The sequence below is a fragment of the Egretta garzetta genome, unplaced genomic scaffold (genome assembly GCF_000687185.1).
Source record: "Egretta garzetta isolate BGI_Z169 unplaced genomic scaffold, ASM68718v1 scaffold98, whole genome shotgun sequence".
Classification (NCBI taxonomy): domain Eukaryota; kingdom Metazoa; phylum Chordata; class Aves; order Pelecaniformes; family Ardeidae; genus Egretta; species Egretta garzetta.
In genome coordinates, this window is record NW_009260611.1 from 1,949,186 (window position 1) to 1,969,070 (window position 19,885).

At 49.5% G+C, this 19,885-nt stretch overlaps 1 protein-coding gene across 1 annotated transcript; it reads left to right on the top strand.

Moving 5' to 3' along the window:
* The first annotated feature begins 8,128 nt into the window (after nucleotides 1-8,128).
* Nucleotides 8,129-13,397, top strand: SHISA2 (shisa family member 2). The gene is made up of 4 exons (XM_009644902.2): nucleotides 8,129-8,168; nucleotides 8,562-8,669; nucleotides 9,462-9,587; nucleotides 11,678-13,397. Exons 1-4 carry the CDS (start codon nucleotides 8,129-8,131, stop codon nucleotides 12,229-12,231), a joined length of 828 nt encoding a protein of 275 aa, XP_009643197.1. The 3' UTR covers nucleotides 12,232-13,397.
* The last annotated feature ends 6,488 nt before the right edge of the window (nucleotides 13,398-19,885 follow it).

Below are 19,885 nucleotides of genomic sequence, written 5' to 3' on the forward strand. Positions count from 1 at the left end.
CAGGCAATTCTGACTTATTATTAACAGGTTATGGTTAAGTTTAGAAGTTTCTACAAACTAGAAAAGTTCTGTGTTGGTTTTACTTTTGTTTGAGTATAGATCTGCCCCCACCGGGATATTGGGTCAGTTCAGTTCAACACTTGCATGGAAAAATTGGAATACGTACTCCTGTCCTAAACAGGTCGATAGCTGAACAGGGGAAAGATACTTTACTTGTTTGTTCAAGTAACGTTTCGCAGACTGATGGATTTCCCTCTTCCTTTTCTCTTCAATGCAGGTATCACTCTACGGCGCATGCTTGGGCAGCAGCAGGACAGCAGCTTTCTAGAACGTCTTATAACTGCTTCCAAAATCCAGTTCTGATTAGAAGCTGGTATATATCTCCTGGGCAAGAAATCCCTTGCTGGCTCTGTGTATTGAATGTGGCACGTTGTGGTAACAGGATATGCTTCAGAGCTGGTGATCCCGGTCAAAAAAGCGCGCTAGGATGATGAGGTTTTTATCAGACTGCTACATTTTACTGTAGCAAAAAGGGGAAGAAACATGATTGAGAAATACTCAGAATCAAGTATTCACAATCAAACTAATTTATTATGAAACTTGAAATTCTGAAAAATACCATAGAATCATGGAATCGTTTAGGTTGGAAAAGACTTTTTTAAGATCAAGCCCAACCGTTAACCTACCCTGCCATCCCACCACTAAACCATGTCCCTAAGCACCTCATCTATCCTTCTTTTAAATACCTCCAGGGATGGGGACTCGACCACCTCCCTGGGCAGGTTGTAGAGCGTGATCAGGTCTCCCCTCAGCCTCCTCTTCTCCAGGCTGAACAACCCCAGTTCCCTCAGCCGCTCTTCATCAGACTTGTGTTCCAGACCCCTCACCAGCTTGGTTGCTCTCCTCTGGACCTGTTCCAGCAATGCAATGTCTTTCCTGTAGTGAAGGGCCCAAAACTGAACACAGTATTCGAGGTGCAGCCTCACCAGTGCTGAGTACAGGGGGACGATCACTTCCCTACTCTTGCTGGCCACACTATTCCTGATACAAGCCAGGATGCCATTGGCCTTCTTGGCCACCTGGGCACACTGCTGGCTCATATTCAGCCAGGTGGTCTGTAACAGACTCCCAACAGGATATCTTTCTTATTGGCCTTCCCCCTCACCCATAAGCACCACAAGCTCTGTACAATCAAAACACTCCCTAACATACAGAGCCCCCCCACCGCCTCTCCTTCCTTGCCTGTCCCTTCTGAAGAGCTTATAGCCATCCCTTGCAGCACTATCAATAAGAGCAGAAGGGGTATGTTCTCATGGGAAAAAAAAACTGAGAGGCAGCTTGACTAGACTTTCAGTTGGGTGAAACGTTGGGGGAAAAAATATGCACAAACTACATAGAATTTGGTAGCTAAAGCTAATCTAACTGCATGGTTAAGTACCTAAGCAGAAGCTACTCTGAGAAAACACCAAAACCCTCTAATCCTGTTAACAGTGTTAGCATTTCTTGGCTGCTCAGACTACCTTTATTTCTTTATCAATGTGCACGCAAAGGAATGGAACCTCTGAGCATGAACGCTTTTGCTGTGCTATCCAGGGATAAGGTACAGTATGTGTGAGAAAGGAGTCCTTACTGAAAAAAAGTCTGCCTTTTCAAATAAGGCTTGGAAAGGGTGAGCCCAAATGGTAAATGGATGCAATGGTGGTGAGCAGTTAGGCCAGCACTGCCCTAGGCCTTCGTATACTGTGTGGGGACAACTCTCCACCTCTGCTGGAGAGCAACGGAGGAGCGATGGTGGGCATACCTTTACCTCACCAGTGTGTTGCCTTTTCTGTTTCGGGCATCTGTGCTGGGCACAGCTCCCCAGTGCCTTGCCTCCTTTATCCTAACAGCAATGCCAAAGGCAGCTGCAGGGGTTCTGATTTAGAGGACAAATCGAGCAGACAGAAGCGATAGCAAAAGGATCGTGCTAGTCTTAATGCCACAGAAATGAGCCTTAGCAATGCATGTTGTATCAGTTTGAAATAGGAATGGTCTTTTGTTCTTTTACTTCTTATTTTGGCTGCTAAGGGAACTGGTGGCTAGCTGAAGGACCCCGCTGCGCCAACATTGCCATTGCTTACCCCCATGGTAGCTGTGTAATGCTCAAACTGCACGAATAGCTTTCAGCAAGCGGGCGGGTGTTCACATACCTCCGGCAGCCAAACCAGAAGCAAGCCTTATCCCCCAGGAGGGCGAGACTTGCTTCAGCCGTTAGCGAAGCTTCTGCAGTACAGACCGCAAGGGCAAAGCTCCTACTTGATCCCGTGGTAGCAAAGTGAAGTTGATGCTGAGCTCTGCTCTGAGAGTACAGAGGGAAGGCTTTTAAAGTTAGGTTGGCTTCAGGCATGGTAATGCTCTGTCAGTGCCAATAGCAACCTCCTATTCACATCAGAGATGTGCAGAAGCAGCTGGAACCGCAGGGAGGCTGTGGTGCCTTGTCCAGATTGCCCTGCGCAGGGCGAGAGATGCTGTACTGACTATGTAGGTCTAATGCAAATGCTTGTGAGCTTACATTTATACTTTATTAGTAATGATATTTAGCTAGAAATGCTTTTCTGCGTAATTTGTCACTTTACACTTGAGAAGCGTCACCTTCCTTGTCGCTTCTCCTCACGCTTTGTTTCTATTGCCACAGCAGCCAGTGCCACTGTTTTTTGTTGCTCTGACATGGTGATACCCCCGCTGCGGTGGTCCCAGGGCTTGCCAGGCTTCAGAGCTGCTGAGAAGTACCGGGGCTAAAGGGGTACTTGGGTAAGATCCTGGGCTCAGGCAGATAGAATCATAGAATTGTTTAGGCTGGAAAGACCTCTAAGATCATCAAGTCGAACCGTTAACCTAACACTGCCATCCCACCAATAAACCATGTCCCTAAGCACATGGAGGGGTGGATGGAGGGTGACAGCGCTCCAGCAGCGACAGAAATAGTAGCGTTAAAAACAAGACACTGCTGCAGAGTAGTGAATGTTATCGTTTAATGTTAGCCCTGGGAATGGAGGGGGTGTGTGTTGAAATCCAAAGCCTCATTGCTAGGTTGTATCATCTTGAAGATAAGTTGTGTCTGATCTATACTATTGATGTCAAGTAAAATGGCAATGATGCAAGCAGTTACAGTCCTTTTTACTTCCTTTGTCAGCAGTATAAAACATGTCCTGATCTAGAAAATATTCTCATAAATACTGTGAATTTTCTGCAGAGTTGCTGCTTCTTGCTCGTCTGCACTAATAATCCCAATGCAAAATTGAAAACGGCAAATTAACTTGTAGTTTAAGTCCCATTGAACCATGCCCAGAGGAGAAGCACCTTTTTCTTGTCTGGAGCTCTAATCTTACGGTGCAGGCAGTGGTCTGGGCCACAGCTGCACGGTGATGCTGCTTTCCCTGTATTGCGCCTAAATCCTTGCCCTGCGCTCTGGCGCTGGGAGGTGAGCAACAGTAAAATTCTGTTTCTCTCCCTGCATTCGATAAGACGCTCATGCTTTATGCTCTGCACAGCATAAGCTGGAGGGTGGGTGTGGAAAATTCCTGTACTTTGGGGTTTTTCTTCTTTCAGTTGAAATAATTTTATAATGGTGATGCCTTGTCAAATTGGCCAGCCTCGCTGGGAGGGCAGGCTGTGGAAAGAGGATTTAGTCCATAATAAGCAATTCTTCCTCTCTTCTTGCCTGAGGAGGGGAAAAAAAGCTAAAATTCTTTCCTTTTTGCTAGTGGCTCGAGGGGTTGGTTACAGCAGAAATAATGATTCGATTAGGAAACGTCCCCCCCTTTCCATCTGAAGGTGTGCGCTTCAGCTTTGTGTCTGTTATGCTGTAACAGGAATCTGTTGCGTCTGCAGTAAGTGGGAACTCCCAAAAAACCTCGATTTACTAAGGCCCCTGGGAGAAGAGCACGGCAGCTGTATCGATCACGGCCGAGGAGTTGGACGATGCTAACAAACTCCCCAAAGCCCCAGTCTGACGGGGCTCGCTGGTGAAACTGGGGGATGTATTCTGAGAAACGGCCTCCTCCTCCTTGCAACATTGCCCTCGCGAATTTGGGAGGGAGATGTCCCCGAGCGCTTGCAGATACTGTCACCTGGTCACCTCGCTCCCCTCCGCCTGCATCCCTTAACGCCGTTATCGAGGCAGCGGTGCGTTTTGGAGCCAGCCACGCGATACCGGAGGTGTCTGCGCGGGCTGTGATACCGTGGTGCCAGGCTGATGGCTGCTGTCCCTGCCGCCAACGCCCAGACAGCGAGCGCTGATAGCAGACACCGAGCTTCGGGTACCGATGTGCCTGGTGCCGGAGCAGCCACTGCAGATTTGCAGCCCAGCCCTTGAGGAGCGCACAAATTTCATGTCATTTCATTTGAGGTTAAATTTTTACAGTCCTTTGACTCTTTCTGTGAGATTTTTTCTTTTTTCCTTGGGTCATCTTGTTCTAATTATTTTCCAGGAAATGAGCGCCAATAAAAGAAAGCCGTTCTGCTATGAATACACGTGTATTTTAAAATGTAGATATTAAATATGTTCCCTAAGCAGAGATAAAAAACAGTCCGGCTTATGCAAGTTAATACCACAATCGGAGAAGCAGTTTGGGCCTTTAAATGTACTGCTGGTGTTTAAATAATACCACAAGTGTAGCTACACTGGAGTAAAAGGCAGCTAATAACCAGGGCAGGGAGAGGAGGAAACCCTACTAAGTTAAGCTCATAGATTCTGGTAACTACCCTCATCTGGGAAATTGAGTTAGCGTATCCTGTCAGTAAGGACTGCACTCTTGATGACAACAGTTCTCCGTGCAAAACCCATAGCGATGGCATTTCAATAGCGCTACCCTTCCCACTAACCTCACATGGGGGCAGCAAGGCATTGCTTTATCAGTGGGAAATACGGTTTTACCTGAGAAACGACTTTGCTGGGATAAACGTACATGATGCAAGGGATTTCTGACTCCAAGGCAATTTGCTTATAAGTTTAAAAAAACCCAAACAACAAAACAAATATTTTTTTTTTAAAATAACCAAGTCCCTACATACTCAGTGTTCAGATGGGGATTGATTCCATTACTTTATATTACCAGGAAGAGGAATCTCTACTGATGAAGTGTTAAGCTGCACTGTGCAAGTGCACAAACTGCAATAAATCCAGCTCTTGCACTAAGCGTGGCCTGGCTTTTTCACGCCAAGTGGCCTAACGATCGTGCCGCGATGGTGAATTCTAGCTTTTGTCTGGAAGAAGGGAGGGAGAAGACCTCACGTTACGAGTTTTAATTTACAGTCCTGATTTGCAACGTTGTGGACACAATTGCAGAGCCAAAGTAATTCCAAAATCCAGATTTTTAAGGTTTCAGATGAGGTTGCAAAATTGTTTGACAGTAATGATGTAACGGTAGATACACTTCCTAAATATAATGAGAAAGGTACATAAATGCCTATTTGGCATCCAGGGCTAGGCAATGAAAAGCAGGTAATCTCACTTGTACCCAGTGGCTAGGGTGCCAAGAATGAACCCGGATATCCCAAAGGGGAAGAGAAGAAAGTATCCATCCACCGTCTAAAGCTTATCTCCAAGGGTTTGGAAGGAAAGCGGGATAGGAGCTGCTGCCAGTCCCGCGTCTCTCTTACCAGCGAGGGAATGTGGCAAGTTGCAGAGCGCGGGCTGGAAATACGATAGGGAAAGCAAAACATCCCTAACAGCGAGAGCCACTTACACACCCGCAGAAGCTCGCGGCAGCTCAGAGGGTCCAACCAAAATAGATGGAGATGCAGAACAAGGTGACAGCTCTGTGTTCCTGTTTTGTCTTGGAGAATTTGTAGGATGGGCACCCAAGAGGGAGGGAGAGGGACTGTTGTTTCTTACTTCTTATTGTTACGGCTTCCTCGAATTTGTCCTTGCTCTTTCCTTCCCGTCCAATGCATGCTGGCGCAGCCGGTCCTGACAAATGTTTGCAGTACCTCCCTGTAACCCATTCCGCAGCTCAGATGCAAGGTGGGATGTCCTTGGTTTTTCCCCCTGTTGAACTGGGAGCTGCTAAGGACAAAAGACATGCTTTTGTGTTATCCCTCTTTCCGCACCTTTCCTATTTCTGATGTCTTTTTGTTGTTGTTCATTTAAGATGGAGGCAGTTGTATTTGCAGGCCTCATTTGCTACAGCTCCTTGCAAACCTAAGGAAAGCAAAGCACCGTGTTCTGAAGGCACATGGATGCTTCTTAAAAATTCCCACCTGTAGCGGGACTGTAGTAGTAAACCAGCTAAAATGCCTTTGTGATAGGAAGGACCCTATCTGTCAGCGCAGTCACTGAATGAATTTACAAGGCAAAAAAGATTGCGGTCTTACACGGTCACTGAAGCATTCAGTAGTGATTATCCAGCAGCAGCTTTGCCTGCGAGGATCGGCATCCTGGTCGGGCACGGAGCTGTGCGGGTCTCGCTCCCGCATGGCCAGCACGACGGCCGGACACTGGGGCCTGCCGGAGTTGCGACGTGCTGTAAATGCACTCACCCCCTGTGCTGCTGCACAGGCAGCTTAGAGTGTTAAGAATGATACAGAAAATGCACTTTATCTGTTTCAGGCAACTAACAAAAGTCATTTTAACAAATGCCTGGGGAAGTGGCCGAGTCCCCATCCCTGGAGATATTTAAAAGATGGGTAGACAAGGTGCTTAGGGACAGGGTTTAGTGGTGGGGCGGCAGTGCTAGGCTAATGGTTGGACTTGATGATCTTAAAGGTCTTTTCCAACCTAGACGATTCTATGATTCTAAATCTTATTTTCCCTGCTCTAAGTGAGAAGATTCCACGGGAGACACAGAACGGCATGCGAGTTCTTCAGCCGACTCTGAAACAAAACGTGCTATTTGCTTTCCTGAAATCATGCTTTCGGCTTGAGAAGGGCCAAGAGCATTCCTACTGAGCCAGAGGCCTCAGAAAGCTACAACTGGTAGTGGTAGAAGCTTGGATACTTTTAGGAAAAAAAAAAGTTGAGGCAGATAATAGACATTCATAGACTACGTGACCATTATTGGGGATCTCTAGGCTTTAAAAATCTTTGCCCGCTCTAACATAGCTGCGAGATGCTCAGTTTGATGGGGAATGGAATGGGGCTGCCTTAGTGATGGGTTTAGTTTATATTGAAAAGGATCGAGTTAATGTTATGAAACTGCTAGACATGGGAAAGCAAGTGAAAAAGTTGCAGAGCAGCTACTTCTGGTTTTGTCGGGGGGTGTTTGTGCTTAGAATTTTAAATAATATGAATATTACCTGATCAGCTTGTAAAGACAGCTAGGAAAAAAAAAAAAAACCCAAACCCTTTGCTAATTAGTCTATTGCTAACTCCATTCTAAAGCACTTTGCAAAGTGCCGCATGTCTGAGGTTTCACAGAAGCATAGCGAGGTGTGCTGTTAACTCTGGCTTGGCCCAGACAAGTGGAGACAAACTGTGAGCTTGAATATATCAAGTACCTGTTACAGATCATCCCTGCGAGGGAGCTGGTGCTGACATTTTGTGGTGATCAAGGCTGCTAACTGGGGCTACGTATGTGCTAGGTAAATAAAAAGTAGGCTGTCTTCTAGGAGGCTGTTATCACTGTTGAGAGAGAGCCACCGTACTGGAATGTCAGTGGAACCACCGACTTGGAGGATGGGGCTGGGAAAGTATGCGGCTTGCCACCTGCAAAAGAATCGAGCAGCTGCTTTTCTTACTACGCAAATGTAAAAGTTTAATCAGAATGATTTTGTAGGGAGACCTCTGTGTGTGAAGGCACTCGAGAGCTGCCGTGCTGCCGCTGGGGGCTGCCAGGCACCCCGACAGGTCACGGGCGGGAGCTCGTGGGTTTTAGCTCCTTCCCCAGGTGCTCCCCTTCCCTCACCCTGCCTCGACGCTGGCCCCGAGCACGGGGCTCTCTCGGGCAATGGGTGCTCTGGGCAAGGCGGGACGATTGTATTAAATCTGTCCTTAGTCACGACTGCCTGTGGGGTGTGCCTCACCCCAAACGTGCTGGAGCTGATAGCTCTGGGTAACTGCTGATCAGGTTTTGAGACGGAGCATCTCAAACCCTGTCATTCAGATCCCTGCAAGTTTCTTCTTGTTTGTCCTGCTGGGTTGATAGGGGCGATGCGGCCCCTGTCCCACTGCCATCCCGCTTTCCGTCTTGGTAAGGACAAGCTTTCCCAAAACTGCTCGGGGTTACCCATCCTCGCTGGGGCAAGGCACCAGGCGGGTTGGGAACCACCTCTGCACTCACATCCCTGAGCTGGGAAAGGGACCCGGCTGGGAAATAACTGGCTGGGAGTGGCAGCAAAGCCGAGGGGGCAAAACGCAATTACCTGGGCTGTAATTTGACCAGAATCTGCTGGGCCAGACTAATACCCCTGTGAAAGCCTGCAGCTGTCCGGGAGCGGCTGAAAGGAGTGAGAACAAAAGAGAGAGACGAAATCGGAGGGGGAAGGACTGGTAGGTTATTAGTAAAGACAATAATTTAATTGAAGAAGAAAAGCTTGAAAGAATGAGACCAATAAACCAAATTTTGCGGTCACTTTCCTTGCAGCGAAGGGACTTGGCGGCAGGACTCAAAGCCGGCGGCAGTTACCGGAGCCCGTCCCGTTTTCCGCCTTTTTATTGCAAGAGGCGCTTTCTCGCTCTTGCGAGACGCCTCGTGAGCGGGAGCCCTGCGTGCCGACACGCGAGCCCTTTCCACTCCCGCCGTGCGGGCCGAACTCCACGGGCGCTTCGGCAGCTCGGCCGTGTTTGAGGGAGCGAAGAAATTTACACTGCAGGTTGCCTGCTACTCAGTTACATTCCTTCCAATATTCCTTTAGCAACTTCCAGAAGTTACCTAAGAAGATGCCTGCAGCAGTTTATGAACAGTCACAGAAGACAACACAAACTTTTCTGTTCTAATAAAAGTGACACTTAAAATATGAATGGTGAACAAAAAGACCATGAAAACTGCTATGTGAAAGAGCCACATGTCTGGAGTTACAGTTTATTTGCAGGGTCTCCCTGTGACCAGTTTCCCAAATGAAGTTTTACACTATATAGTCGCAATTTCACAACATGTTTGAAAGTCACCATAGTCCACCGAGAAGGAAATCAAACATTCCTAAATCCTACCATATGTTACAAAAAAAAAATCAAAACCAAAAAAACCCAAACAAACAAACAAAAAAAAAACCCCAAACAAAAAAGCCATAAACCACAACCCAACTTTAAAAACAACAACAACAACAACAACAACAAAAACCACACACTTAGATTTGCAGTGTATCTCTCACTTCCTTACAGGGGCTCTACCAAGAAATCCCATTGTGGGATGGGAGAATGAAGTTGTGATACAGTAAAATCACTGTAGGAAGAGCAAGGACATTCTCACCATCAATGCCTATCAGCCAGGCAGGGCATTCACAGTTGTCTGGCATCCGCTTCTTCTCAATACAATCCCTTGAAGAGCCTCTGCTGTCCAGAATTCCTCCTTCTTGGACCTCAGCCCCTGAACTAGAGGGGCAGAAAGCTGCTTGCTGTGGCATAGAAACATTAAGTAAGACTGTGAGGAAGTATGGGAAGCAAGCAAGAGGTGAGTTATTGAAGTGTTGTGACAATTACTCTACAAACCTAATGACACAGGTTTTGAGGGCTGTCTTTGCAAAGGGAAACACTTAGTTGTTAATCTGGCTTGCTTTTTTAGGTAAAAGCTTTTATTTTAAAACAAGTAGCAAAGCCAAAGGAAGCATTTGCTAGGCCTCTGGTGTAAGTTGAAAGTTCTCAGCTTGTAATAAACCTAGGGTGATGGCAAAGAATATATCCTTGTGCTTCTTAGCAGTTGGCTTAAAGGACTCAACCAAGAAGACCAAGTGACCTGGGGGACCCAGCTGAACGATTGCTCATGTTTAGCACCTTCAGTTCCAAATATCCAGCATGGCATGAGTCTCTTACTCCAAAACCGCAGCTTTCCACAATTTAAAAAAAAAAAAAAAAAAGAAAAGACCCAAAGGAGCGAGGGGGAAAAAAAAAAAAAAAAGTGACGTGAGATTTCAGAGCTACTTCTGGCCGGTCCCCGCTTTAATCGTATGCATCCTTCCAGCTCAGATACTCCGCTTAGGACCGGTTTCTACGGGATTTGAATTTCAAGGATTAAACTCAAGTCTTTCTACTGCTGTTTAAAAAAAAAAAAGCCCCAGTGCCTTCCAGCACCCTTGCTGCCATCCCCGCGTGCTGCACACGCTAGAAGTAGCCTGGAGTGATGTTATAATTAGGACAGATTTATTCTCGGCAAACTTGTGCGTTACAGTCTGTAGCAAGTGCGTGCACCTGCTCGAGAGCTGCCGTATCACCGAGCGCGGAAGTATTGACAATTTTTTGCAAGCCTTTTGTTTAAAGAGTGCTAAAATGCTGGGAGAAATGTGGCCTTTTGGTTAATAACTGGCTCTGCATAATCAGCTGTGCAAGGAGCTGTTCTGACTTGAGCGGACAGATGACTCCCTCGGCACTTTGGAGAACAAGGTGTTTTCTTGGCAATTACTTTTCTTAACAATTAATATTTACTGCTCAGCAAGTTTGGGAGCCGTTGCCCCGTGCTGGTGCTGGTTAAGTAGCAGCAGGGCCAGCCATGTCCCCTGCCATGTTCCCTCAAGGTGTGCCCAGGGCGCATCAGGGCAGGCCAGGTGGGGGTCCCCAGCCCTGCTTGCCTCTCAGGGCTGCCGGGTTTTGGTGGAAATGATGAAGCCCAGGCATGTTGTTGGGAGCATTTGCAAGCACTGAAGGGAGGCACCTTCCCCTCTTTATTCCTGGATATATCTCTGCAGATTTCTTACTGAGGCGGAGAAAACAGCTTTTTTTTTTTCCTGGGGAGTGAAGAGCAACCAGAGCCCAGGCCCTTCCAAGGATGGCATTTGCCATCAGCCTTGTTGGGACCCCAACCCCACTGCTGAAGCAGCGCCTGTACTTTCTGCTCCCACCCCTCACCCTCCCTCACTCCTCCTGTCCTTAAGTCCCTTCTTTAAGCCTTGCGAGGAGGGATGCCTGTAGCGAAGCTTTGGAGTGTGGTGCTGTCGCCCCACCACCCACCCCGTGGTTTCTCCCCAAGTGGCTGAAGTGCGGAGCAGCTGGATGCCCAGCCCCAGGGCCGCAGGCTGGCTGTCCCCCTGGCTGTCCCCCTGGCTGTCCCCCTGCCTCAAGGGGGACGGTGGCTGGGGAGGGCTGGTGATGGGGAGGGATGCCATGCGGCACTGGGTTTGGCCACCCTGTGCTCCCAAGCCCTGAGCAGGGATCCTGCCCCCAAAGTGTCTCCCTACAAACCCAGCATTCTCTTGCCTGATTTTTCTAGTGGGACATATTGGAGAGGAGATCTGGTGAGATGTGGAGCAGTGGTAGATGTGGGCTAGACCACCATCAACGGGAGCGAGCCATCTTCCCTCAAGGCGAGAACTGTGGAGTTTTCCTCCCTGCTAATAACTTTAAAGATGCTTTTGGAAACTCCAGCCATTGGCGTTAGCAGCCCTTTTCATCCTCCCTGTACAAAACGCTTGGCTGCACACACAGCTTTTAGTGCTTACCCTGCATTGACCTGTGCTGGGGAGAGGTGGGCTCAGCCGCCGGGGGACGGGGCCTTCTGCCGGAGCTGCTTGTCCCTGTCCCCCAGTGACGATGTTTTTCTTGCTGTTGCAGTGCCCATCTATGTGCCGTTCCTTATCGTTGGATCCGTATTTGTCGCCTTCATCATCCTGGGGTCGCTGGTGGCAGCTTGCTGCTGTAGATGCCTGCGGCCCAAGCAGGAGCCCCAGCAGAGCCGAGCCCCCGGGGGCACCCGCCTGATGGAGACCATCCCCATGATCCCGAGTGCCAGCACCTCCCGGGGCTCCTCCTCCCGCCAGTCAAGCACCGCTGCCAGCTCCAGCTCCAGCGCCAACTCGGGGGCCAGAGCCCCCCCGACCAGGTCCCAGACCAACTGCTGTTTGCCAGAAGGGACCATGAATAATGTCTACGTCAACATGCCGACAAACTTCTCGGTGCTGAACTGCCAGCAGGCTACCCAGATCGTGCCGCACCAGGGGCAGTACCTGCACCCCCAGTACGTGGGCTACGCCGTGCAGCACGACTCAATGCCGCTGACCCCGGTGCCCCCCTTCCTCGACGGTTTGCAGAGCGGCTACAGGCAGATCCAGACTCCCTACCCGCACGCCAACAGCGAACAGAAGATGTACCCAGCTGTGACTGTGTAGCGCTGACGCCTTCCTCCCCCTCCCCACCCGGCAGATTTTAATATCTAAACTGAATGGAGGAGAAATACTTTCTCGTAACGAAGCTCCCAGAACATCACTTGTAAATAATTTTGAAAGGCTCATGCATGTCAGACAGTGTTTATAAACCATTTATTTTCATCGGGGTCCGTTGCCAGAAACTGTAGGATGATATCTCTGAATTAACGTTGCCAGATACGCTCATTCCAGTGCATGATTTACAGCGGTGAAGGATTACGCTGAAAATGCATATGTATTTCAGATCACTGTACTTGCGAGATAAATGCCGGAGCCATTAAGTGCCCTTCAGGTATGACATGGTCAGAAGTATTTGCCTAATTAATTCGTAGAAAGAGTTTTGTTACCCTGTACGAGACCGCAGTACTTAAGAAACCTCTTTTCTCCTCTCCCAGCCCCTTAACGACGTTTCCCGTTGCTTTACAGACAATCACAACCGAGAGCCGAACAGTGCAATCCCTGCGTGCTGGGTGCTGGTACCAGCCCCCGTGGCATCTTGCCCACCCCCAGCTTGGGGTGAAATGCCACGAAAGGCTTAGTCTCGCAAAGACCAATTTTCCTTGTCCCTGATATTTATGTAGGAATTAGAAGAGCGTGAATTATTTAGCTCTTCTTTCCAGTGCACTTGAACTTGATTTGGTTTTGCCTCAAGATCAGGAGCCAGTAGTGGTTTGCACAGACTTTATCTTTGTGAACTTTTTACTAAAAACAGGGTATGAGGTGCTTGCTCTTCCTGGTGCTCAGCAAAGCTTTTGGTACAGCTAGCAGCACCCGAGCTGGAACTGCCTTTGCAGAGAGGTCGTACTGTGACGCCGAACACGCCTGATTTAACCTCACTTCCCATGAAACAGTAAACCCGTGCGAACGCGCTCAAAGGTGTCAGCCCCAAACCCTGCTTGCAGTTGAGTCTGGTGGTAGGAACAGGGGCTTTGGCCCCCCCCAGCCTGCTCTGAGCCCCCAGCCCTGCTCTGTGGGGTGGGTGTGGGTCACACAAAGCCCCTCCCCCCAACCTGGATGCGGAGGGGGTGGCAGAGGTTTGAAACCCATCCCCTTTTCTTCTTTACCTGTGGGGCAGGGGAGTAGGAAGGCACAGCTCTAATTAAAAATGAGGCAAAAAGCCCAACCAAAGGATGAAGGTGCTCACAGCTCCCCCTGCTGCCACGGGGGTTGGGGAGGAGGTGTGATGCTGGGGTGGGGGGGACGGGATGGAACACGCTTTGCACCGGAGCTGCTGGCTCCATCTTGCTTTGCTTTGGCTGGGGGGAGGGGGCAGGGGGGATACTTCTCCAGGTTGAAGAGGCAACAGCGTGCTGGGAGTAATCAGCATGTGCTATTTGTCATATCATCCCGGATGCAACAAACTATCTAAGGCTGGGTTTGTCTCTTAAAAAAACCCATGGTCTCTGCATTTCCATCCACTTGTTCTTCAGCCAAAACACCGTGCCAGAGGACTCGAGGGCATACACCCAAACCGGCGGTTTGTGTTAGCCAGACCAGAGCTGATAAAAGGTTTCTTATTGTCTGATACTGTATCAGTATGTAGCAATAACTGTGATACTACTATTTTTTGTATGTCTGTTTTTACATTACGCATACGTGCGGAAGCATTGCCAAATCCAACGGTTTACTTGTAAACATGCCACACAGGCAGCCCGCAGCGGGCAGCAATGGCTTCACCACCGACATAGCAAAATGAATAAGTGATTTATCCCAGGTCTGCTGTTCCTGGCTGCGATCGCCCGTTCAGCGCCTAGGACCTGGACAGAAAGATTGGCTTACGAGACCCGGCTTCCCCTCCAGCCAGGCTGGGCGGCTTCAGTGCGGCGGTGGCCTTGGGTGGCTGCTCTGCACAGCTCGGGGGAGCTCTAAAGGCAGTAGGTGCACCAGGGCTGGCGGCTGCCAGGCTTTCCAAGGACCCAACGCACACATGAGGATTTAGGTTTCTACCTGCCTGCATTGCAGCTGGGTCACGCCGCCCTTGCAAAGCTGCGTTTGCGTCAGGCGCAGGGGCTCGGATGCCTTCAGCTGCCGGTGGCTTGGGCAGGAGCTGGAGGTGCTCGGCCCCAGGTGAGACCCGGCCAGTTATCGCGTGGCAGGGAAGCGGCCAGTTCCTGCGCCCGTCATCTTTCCCAACCGTGAACCAAGCCAGCTCTCACCCCCCGGTGCGGGCTGCCTGCCTTGCCCGTGCCCTGGCAAGGACACCTCCTCTGACCTATGAAATTCAGGTGAATCTCTTTGTATATTGTTTACTTGTTTAAAAAAAAAAAAAAAAAGAATAAGTTAAATTTAAGTGTAGAAATTAATTTACAACTGAAGGCAGAGAAACCTGAGTTGTAATAAAAGGATGTTTGTGAGATGTGGTTGGTTTTTTTTTTAATGTCATGTACAATAATGCAAAACCAATGTTACCATTTGATACAGCTTTTCAATCTCTGAAAGGGCACTTGCTTTAAAGTGTTTCTTACAAATGAAGAAAAAAGCCCCCTTTGTTTCTTAATAAATACTTCATGGTGTGACTTTGGTTTTGTTTGCTTTGTTATAGGTTGGTTTTTTGTTTTTTTTCCTTCAGTTAATGCTTTGCTTTCCTCTGTCCTCAAGAGCACATCTGACTAGCCCAGTTCTCGAGGCCCTGGCAAACAGCGAAGTTCGGATTTTTGGCTGTGTTTTTTTAAAGAATAACAGTAAAAACAGCAACTCACATGGCCAAATGCTTGGTCAGGCTGTATGCGGCGTGTCCTGAAATGCCACGGCTTCCTGGCGACCAGGGAGGCGAAGGAGCAGGGCTGGAAGCCGAAAGCTGGCAGGGGAGGAGGGGTCAGCCACGGCGTCGAGCAGATGTGCTGAAGTGATGAGCACTTCGCAGCAGGAGAGGCCAATAGTTTGTGTCAAAGCTTTTTCTTGTATTCTTTAGGGTTGGGTTTTTGTGTTTGTTTTTTTTTTTCCCGGCAATTTTCTTTTTCCTTGGTCGAGAGGCGTAAGGTTTTTTTTTTTTTTTCTGCTGACTGTGGATGGCGTGGGGAAAGAGAGTATGGAAACTGTTGCTGATAAACTCTGAGCAAGCACAAGCAGTGGCTAGGAAAGATGTATTTATTTAGCTTTTATAGGCTACAGTCCTAGTTGAGACCCTGGGTCTACGTGGTTGCACCTCAGAAGGAATAGTCCCAGGTGTGGTACAGTAACTGGGAGACCCCGGCGCAGTGCAGCCGCGTCGCACCGAGCCATGGCAGCCCGGGGGGTGGGCTCGGCCCGGGGGCCAGGAGGGGCACAGCAGCTCTCGGGTCCTACCGCTGAATGTGCATCTGTTCCGCAGGAAAGCCCAGCTTCCCCTTTTCTTTATCATGCAAAAGCCTAAAATCTTCTAAACCTGCTGCATGGCCTGTAAATACATTTTTTTATCCTTATCTATAAGAAGCGGTGGAAACACTCCGAGCACTCCCTGCGGGGCACGCCATCGAGGGCCGTGCAGCTCGGTGCGGGGTGACGCACGGCTGGGAAAGCCGCCCTGCGAGGCCGTACGCCTTTTTGCCTGCTCAGTTTCATCCCACTGCTCAGTCCCATCTTCCCAGCCTGCCCCTAAACAACTTTTTTTTTTTTTTTTTCTTTTTTCCCCCTGCTATTTACATCCCTTACATTTATGTTCTCGCTCACTTGTCATTTGTAGCATATGGTGCACTTTTTCCAGTGCCTGTTGCTGGACACACTGCTACCTATTTAAGGTGCTGCTGCCTTCGGGACTGTGCAATGCCCGCACTGGTACGCACAGTAAGCAGGCATGATCATGGGGAGAAGCCAGCAAAATGCATCCCAGCTCTCATTGGTTTGCCCACAGCATGCCCCAATGTGCTGCTGGTATCCTCACAAGGGGGAGGCAGGGGACACAGTGGCCCCGGCCACTTTTGGCAACCCACCTGGCTCTGGCGACCCGACGCCATGCCTGCGCCTGCTGGTGCTGGCTGGGAGCAAGGCGGTGGCCAGGCTGCCCCACGGTGCCCAAACCGCTGAGCCACACAGGGGAACAGCACGAAACCATCACCAGTGACGTGACCGCCCCTCCCAACAGGCACGTGGAGAACCACTTAGAAGTGTCTTCCCTCTTAGCCAGGCGCGATCAGCAGACGAGTCCTGTTCCTCCCTGATGGCAGGAGGTTTGCGTGCCCCTGTGCAGCTCGTACCAGCCGTCGCCACGTTTATTAGGGGAAAGTGGGGCTTGGTGCAATTAAAGGCTGTCGCTTATACATGGCCATAATGCCTGGGGCTTGGGTCCCAGCTCAGCACGTTAACCTCAGCACCTCCCTTTCAAAAATACCCAATTTGTTCACTTTCAGTCTTGCTGGAGCTCTTCTTTGCCCTCCAGTTTTCTGCTTTCCCATTCTTTTCCTCCCACTGAAGTTGTTACTAAATATAATTCCCCACATGTATTCCCTTGTATTTTTCCAAGCTGAATCTCTTTTTATTGTTTCCTGCTCATATGTCTTGCCTCTCTGTAGATCCCTTTGTTTATTGCTCTGTCCTCAGTGGGGTTTGCAACATTTTCCTGTCCAGGATCACTTGCAAACAAGTCACTTAAGCCTGTGCCACCCTTCCTCCTCTTCCCCATCCGCACTGAATGGGGCCAGTGCAGGGGGATCCAGCCCTCCCTGGGGGCTCACAGTGTCCCCTGTCCTGCAGCGGAGCACTTAATCCCCATGACAGCGTTTCTGTGCAACGTGAATATCCGGGTACCCCCAGTTGCTGCTGCTGTAACAGCCTCCCATGCCTCAGCAGCGGGGATGTGTCCACCACGCTGGCCTGCGTGGCACAGAATATCAGTGTGGGCTTCACCCACGGAAAGCCCTCACATGAACCAACACCGTGGCGTGGCTGCTTTGCACCAGCTGAACGCCATGGTGAGCCCCAGAGGAATGTGTGTCTCCCTGCTACCCACATACCCCTTTCCATCCCAACACGTACCGGTCTTGCAGAAATGGTCCTATTTGCTTGGCTCCATTTGTTCTTTGTATCCAGAGAACATCAGCACACTGACCCCGGGCTTTTTTTACCTGGCTCCTGACCCCACACCTCTCACATTCTCCAGCTCCTCCACGCTGGCTTGTTCCCGATGTTTTCTCTGGTCCTCCGTCTTCTCCACCTCTTGCTTGCCCCCCCGGCAGCCCGGCAGGGAGCTGGGCATCGCAGGGCAGCTGCGCTGGATGGGGGCACCTGGGGCAGCTGGTTCACGAGTGGAGGCACAGCTTCATTAGGAGACCATGTGCCCATTTAGCAAAGGTGAGGACTTCCTGGTTTTCCAAATACTGAGCACAAGGCAGCAAAGGTTTCACAAGGTACGGCCGAAAAGTTGCTGGGGTGTCGGAGGCTTACTCCCTCATGTTCTTTAGAAGAGGGGAGAGAAACCTCTCCGGAGTGTAACGTGAATCACAGCTCCCAGGTTGCACTCAGACTCAAGGTGCCTCCAGCACTGTACTGGCCACTGGCTTTGGCAAAAGAAGGTTAATTTATGTTTTCTTAATATTTATTGATTTTTGTGGTTATTTCTGATGAGGTGAAACCACACAGGTAACAACTCAGCCACCTTCCGCACTGGATGAAGCCCGGTGGGTATGGGCGGCTCGCTGAGGAGAGACATCGCTTCCTTCTCTCGTTTGTGGTGCCGACAGTACGTCAGGAAATATGAAAGAAAATTCACCTTGAACTTTGGAAACAGAATCTTGTCTGCCATCACAGGCCCTTTTTACCTGCTTTGTGGACTTGTAATAGCAAAAGTATAATTCAAATATTCAAGAAAGAGTAGAAATAACATAATTTCTCCCAAACACGATAATCCTTCACTTTCAGCTGAGCAATCCCCTATTTGCTCTGTCAGTCCTTCCACAAACCTCCAGCAAAATCAAGGCAAATGATAAATCAAAGCTGAAAAGTGTTGTTCAATTCAAAAGGTGAGTTGCCTTCCATCAAGCCTCCCTTGTGTTTCGGGGCAGCTCAGGGCACAGCCCAATCTGGTTTGTCTTTATAGGCTCACTTGAAAACAAAAAAGTAGAAAGGCACCACTTTGGATCCTATCGATCCTATTAAGCCAGGGCAAGTGAACACCAAGTCAGAGCGCAGCACTAACACAACAATAAAACAAAATTACTTACCTCCCTTCCAAGCAACTTCCTTCAGTCGGGTTTGGAAAGTGCTTTGAAAGCTGGTGAGGACAGGCCGACAGAGCATTTGATGCTGCTGGGCACAGAGCCGAGCTCAGCTGGGCTGCAAACTTCCCTGAGCTCGACGGTGCTGCGGCCACCGGCCCCGGGGCAAGCCTGACCCCTCACAGGACATCGCTCCTCCGAGACAAGGATGCCAGAGCATTGTGCAGTCTCTGCTATGATTTATGACCCAAACGGTAAATATTGGCTTGTGCAGCTGCTAATTCCCCTCAGTATTTGCTTTTGAGAGAAAGAATCCTATTGACTTCAAACACGAGACAGTCTGTTCATGGTTGTAAATGTCTCGTTACGGGGGGAAAAGCGATTCTCAGTTTACATCGGTGCGAACCAAAAGGAACTGCCGTAGACCTCGTGTGCAGTCGGAGTCAGGCTCTTGGTTTAAAAGCTAAAGTGCCACCTTCATGATATATGGGTAAATACGTATGGCCATCATACAGGATTTAACACGTATGATACGGGTACGTCATTCAAGCTCCAATACCAGGCTTCACATCCAAATGAACTGACGCTAGGACTACATTACCTTTTCCCCAGGTAAAATCCTGTATTCGTGTGCTTGGAGGCATGTTCTTCCACCACCAGCAACATGGAGAAAGAAAGGAGGGAGACGGACCAGTACAGTTACAAATCCAGCACATTGAACAAACCCAACCCAAGCCAACCCAACCATCCCTTTCTTCCAGTCTCTTTTCTCCTGAGGGACCAGGAGGTGCTCCTGCTGCCTGTGCAGGTTACCAGCAATAACCACCAGCTCCATGGTATCAGTCAAGACCAATGATCCCGTCTTGTTGGTTTGATCATGACAGCTGTGCCAAGGTTTTGTCAGCAGCTACCAAGCTATCAGACACAAAGCAGTGTGAGAGCTGAGGCTTCCAGGTACTTCACTGCAGGACTTAGGTGCCAAAACACTTTGAAAGCTTGCAGCTTCGGGGTATGTCTTCATCACTCAAGGGCCTGCTTCATGTGACCAGCAAGCTCGGTCTCCCCACCACTCCAACAACATGAATCAGGGCAGCACCTGATACCATGGGAGCTGCAGAGGGGAACCAGGACCACCTCTTCCACCATCACCCCACTGTCCATCACATCAGACATGACATGAAAAATGCAGCATGAGCTCCCTCCTATCGAGCTTCTTCATGGCATGTGTCCTGGCTGAGCACCTTACCATCATGGCTCACCATTCCCCAGTTTGGATGCAGCCCACTCCCCATCTGCCTCACGCTGCCTCCTCAGCATGGGTGACTGAGAAACTGCGGTGGCTTTTGGTGGCACTTCCAAGCCTTCATTTCTCCACGCCCCCATATTTCTGCTGAGGAGTAAGCAGGAGGAAACCCACGGCTCTGTCCAAGTTTCTCTGTTTTGGGCCTGCTGCACCCCAAATGTTGGGGGGGGGGGCTTGCAGAGGCATG